At 53.0% G+C, this 4,982-nt stretch overlaps 1 protein-coding gene across 1 annotated transcript in view; it reads right to left on the reverse strand.

Annotated features, from left to right (window-relative positions):
* CD244 (CD244 molecule) overlaps nucleotides 1-4,732 on the reverse strand; it is a 17,446-nt gene extending 12,714 nt beyond the window's left edge. The window contains exon 1 of the mRNA XM_019556724.1: nucleotides 4,554-4,732. Coding sequence (XP_019412269.1) covers nucleotides 4,554-4,608 — 55 coding nt within the window. The 5' untranslated portion in view covers nucleotides 4,609-4,732. The remainder of the gene's footprint in view (nucleotides 1-4,553) is intronic.
* Nucleotides 4,733-4,982: the final 250 nt, after the last annotated feature.

The raw sequence follows: 4,982 nt of genomic DNA on the forward strand, positions 1-4,982 counted from the left end.
GTCACAAGCTGGCAGAGGGTAGGTTTAGGCTAGATATCAGGAGGCGCGACTTCACAGTCAGGGCGGCTAGGGTCTGGAACCAACTTCCAAGAGAAGAGGTGCTGGCTCCTACCCTGGGGGTCTTTAAGACCAGGCCCAACAATCACCTTGCTGGAGTCGTTTGACCCCAGTACTCTTTCCTGCCATGGCAGGGGGTCGGACTGCTCAGGTCCCTTCTGACCCTAAAAACTATGAAACTATGAAACTTGTCTGCATTGAACTCCATGCTATTCTCATCTGCCCACCTCCATAACCTGTCTAGATCTAGCTGGATGCTGTCCCTCCCTCGCCCCACATCTTGGTGTTGTCAGTGAATTTGGACAGCGTGCTTTCCACACCCACATCCAGATAGCTGATAAAGATATTGAACAGTAGAGACCCCATGACGCAGCCCTGGGGGACCCCACGGCCCACATCCCTCCAAGTCGACAAAGACCTGTCCACCACCACTCTCTGGGTGTGACCATCCAGCCAATTTGCCACACATCTGCCTGTGTAAGCATCAATGCCGCAGTCACCAAGTTTTTGAAGAGAACGTGGTGGGAAACCATGTCAAAGGCCTTCTTGAAGTCCAGGAAGACAACATCCACCCCAACATCCTTGTCCAGGGACTTTGTGACCTGATCATAAAAGGAAACCAGGTTAGTGAGGCAGGATCTGCCCTCAATGAACCTGTGTTGGTTGTCCCTGAGCATTACCTCCCGTGCTGGGCCCTTGCAGATGTGCTCCTTGATAATTTTCTCAAAGGTCTTCCCAAGGACCGAGGTAAGACTGACTGGCCTATAATTGCCAGGGTCCTCTTTTCTCCGCTTCTTGTAAATGGGGACCACATTGGCCCTTTTCCAATCCTCTGATACCTGGCCAGTGCCCCACGAGCGCTCATAGGGCTGTGCCAGTGGCCCCGCTATGACCCCCAGCAAGTCCCACAGCACCCTCGGGTGAAGAGCATCTGGACCTACTGATTTAAACGTGTCCAGCCCCTCCAAATGTTCCCTAACTCGGTCATCCCTGACCCTAGGCATGGCAGTGCCTCCCCTGGGTCCATCCATAATCCTAGTGGGAGAGACGTCCCGGTCCCCAGTCAGGTATAAGGAGACAAAGAATTCGTTGAAGAGATCAGCTTTTTCATTTGCTGCAATTACCAAATTGCCAAACCTATCCTGTACGGGCTCCACATTACCTGTTGCCTTCTTCTGACTCCCTGTGTATTTGAAAAAGGACTTTGTGTTATCCTTAATTCTGGTCACTAGCCCTAGCTCCATTTCTGCCTTGGCCTTCCTAACAGCGTCCCTGCAATCCTGAGCACTGGAGGTGTAATCCTCCTTGGTGATAGTCCCTTGCTTCCACCATTTGTACGCCTCCTTTTTTTCCCTGCTTCCCTCCTGGATGCCTTTGCCAAACCAGGGGGCTTTTTAGCACTCCTGCTCCCCTTGGTGCGCATTGGGACTGACTCCCTTTGAGCTCGGAGGATCGTCTCCTTGAGGAACAACCACCCGCCTTGGACTCCCATCCCACTGCAGCTCCGCGACGGGCAGCACAGCGCCATGTCAGCTGTCCCTTGCCTCTGCTTGGGAAGCAGCCTCACTCGCACCCACGCCCCACCCTGTTCGCACCCAGCAGTGGTCTCTCACAGCTCTTGCAAAGGCGTAAGGATAAGGAGCGCCTGGACCTGGACAGCTGAGCTTCCCTCCTGTGAGGGTAGCCGGGTGCCTGCCGGTGGCTTGTAGCTGGCTGTGCCAATGCACAGTGGAGGAAGGTAGGTCAGGCAAGGTCTGCAAAGCTGGCTTCCTCCTCCCCTGCTGTGTGGGGCTGGGGCTGGGTTCACTAGAGATGCTGGGATAGGCGCTTCCTCACTAGGGCTCTATCTGCTCTGGCGGCACAGAGCATTTTTGGAAGCCGGAAGACACTTTTGGAAGACGCTCTCAGGGGTGCACTCTTGTGCATCCAGCTCCTCACAGCTGTGTTCAGCCCTTTGCTGTGGGTCAGTGAGACAGACCCTAGGTTTTCCATCCTTGGTTGTGTAGGACTCAGCTCGGGGGCTAGCGTGCTGGGCTGTGGCTCAGGGACCTGCGCGCTTTGGCCCTGCTGCTGGTTCTCAGCAGATCTGCATGCTCTGGTCTGGGCTTCCTCAGCTGACCAAAGAAGCTTTGCGTGCTCTGGTCAGAGATTTAGCCTGTTTCTTTAAAAGCCTCCCAGAAGCAAACCACGGCCGGGGGAGTTGGCTTGAATGCCTCCGGTCTCCTAGAAACACCCACGATGAGCAGGCGGTAGGGTTGCAGGGAGCCTAGAAGAAACAACGCTCCATGATATGGCCGAAGTGATAGACTAGGACAGGGTTAGTCTAACTGCTTGCAATAGCATGGGACTGGGGTCTGTGACCCACTACAGCCTCAAAGGTCCCACAAGCAATGCTTTCCCTAAGACCCATGTGATGGGGACCCATGCCAGGATGCATCTGAATCTAGAGCCTCTACGAACTGAGCTGCCTTAGCCTAAAAGACTGGAGCTCCCATGACGGACCCTGGAGTAGATACACAGCCAGATGCCAGGGAGACGGCCTGGAGCTTAGGGGCTCCAGGCTGAGCCCAGGGGTACGTCCCAGTCACCCAAAGCTACTTGGCCCCTCAAAGATTTCAACCCACCTCTTTATCACCAACACCAAAATCGCTGAAGACCATTTTGAGAAATCCCTGAGTGAGGCCCTAATTGGCCTAACCTCATGCTACATTGAAAACCAACCCTGCGAAAATGCACGTACGGAAGAAAACCATGAGGCCAACCTCCATCTCAACATGATGTGGCCTGGGACCCCCTTATCCCACTGTTCAAACCCAGTTTACCTGGAGTCACCCTCGGTCAAACCCTCCCATGCAAAGAACACATCATGAAGACCAAAGCAAAGGGAAGCACTTGGAGCAACATTATAAGCTCCCCAACTGAAAATGGGGAGCTAGCCCTTCAACCCTCCCAACCGCTGCGCGGGCTCTCAGCTTCTCTGCTGAGTATGCATGCCCTGTATGGAAGGGCTCCACATATGCTGAACGCCTGGGCCCTTTCTGAACCATAGCTGCTGATGCATCGCAGGATGCCTGACGCCTGCCAACCTAAACAGTGTGTATCCGCTGGCTGGCATCGCTTTGCATGACATCAAAAGAGCAGTGGCCAGGAGGACAGAAGGATCGAAACACATGGAAGATACAAGATACCCACTGTACCACCATCCTGCAGTGTACAAAGGTCTGAAGTCACACAGGAGCTTCCTCATCAGCACCCAACCTCTCCATGCCACACCCAAGGAGATGCAACTATCGATGTGGAACAAGAGGCTGAAGAAAATATCTGACAATGGAAAAATGTATAATCCAGTGGCCAAATCTTTACCACCAGAGCTGATGAACCAAGCCAAAGGTGGTGGTGTCTTAATTGCCTGCGTACCAGAGTCAGACACTCCAAGGAACTAAAGAAGTGGATTATGCCACCATGATACACAGCCTCAAAGCTGCTGCCATGCCCGCTGCTCAAAGGCACATGTATGAGGAAAGACTTTGCAAAGTACCATAAATGAGTACAGGCATGAGTAACAAAATGGTCCAACGTGGTGTAGAGACACAGAAAGATGATGATCCCCAACACCATTCTCCGTGCATCTGTGACAACCCTGCGACTGCAGCTGACACCCTTTTCTTCATCCATGAAGCTGTGAAAGCCCTGGTGCCAGCAGCTCGCAGGCTCCAGCACTGGGTGTCAGAGGTTGTGACTTATGTTTGCAGTTCATGCAAGCAGGCAGTGGAGCTCTGCTCTTGGAGATGTGGGCAGCCGCAGGTTTCAGCATGGCCTTGGCCCAGCCTCGTTCCATCCAAAATCAAGGAGCCCAAATAGTTTGCAGAAGTCCCTGAGCTCTTCTGATATCCAGTAGCAGAGAGTGAGACTCAGGAAGGGTTCAATTCTCCGTCTGACATCTCTGCTAGCTGTACAGTGGGTCCAATGAGAGAGATCCCCAGAAAAAAACAAAAAGAACCCCCCAAAAAACCAAAATCTCAGATTTGCTGGACTATTAGGCTACACCACCCTACTGCCCTGCTATATTCCCTGTGCAAGCCTGTGCAGTAGCGGGGACTCATCAACCCCTACAATTTGCCCTTTGCAAAGGGACTTCTCAGCAATTATTTCAAATGCTTAATGACTCATTTGGAGTAAAACAAAGTTGCCTGGTGACCTGCACCCTAGTACTGACCCACCCTGATGCTCCAAGAGCAGATCCTCTGCTTGCTTTCTCAGCCCTGCTTCTCTTTGTGACAGCACGATGAGGGCCATTTGCAGGTTTAGAGCCAGGAATGCATGTCCCTTTGGGACTAGCCTGAGACCCAACCAACTCATGACACCATCACCCATCAAGCATGGATGTGAACAGGCAATGTCTGTTTGGAGAGCATCTCATCCCCCATGGCCTGAGGATGCCTCCTCAACCCAGCACTGGCTATAAGTCACCTTCCAATAATGTTTCCCCCTCTTACCTTCACTGCTGAACACAGAGGCTGTCAAGGGGAGCAGAAGGCACAGGGGAAACATGATCTGGCTCCAGAGATACACTTAACGGTGGGAAGGTCTCTTGGCTTTCAAGATCTTGTTGGTGTCCAGAGAAAGGCGAATTGATCTGATGCAGCAGTCGCTTCTGAGCCAGCCCACCACTTCCTCTGCTTGCCGTGGTTTATCTGCAAGGCGTCCTGTTGTTTCTCACTGCAACCCCAACCTTTCTGCCCCGTGGGGGAAGCCTTGGGTGTCAAAGCTTCCCCCACTGCCCTGCCCACCTTCAGTGAAGAAGAGCTGGTTTGAGTGTGATCTAGGTAGCAGGGAGCAGAGCAGACCTGCAAAGAACCGGGAAGTGAGCACATCACCTTCCCCCCACGCGCTCGGACACAAGGCTTTTCGACTGCAGATCGCAA

Source organism: Crocodylus porosus, unplaced genomic scaffold (assembly GCF_001723895.1).
Source record: "Crocodylus porosus isolate Cpor-Errol unplaced genomic scaffold, CroPor_comp1, whole genome shotgun sequence".
Taxonomy (NCBI): Eukaryota; Metazoa; Chordata; order Crocodylia; family Crocodylidae; genus Crocodylus; species Crocodylus porosus.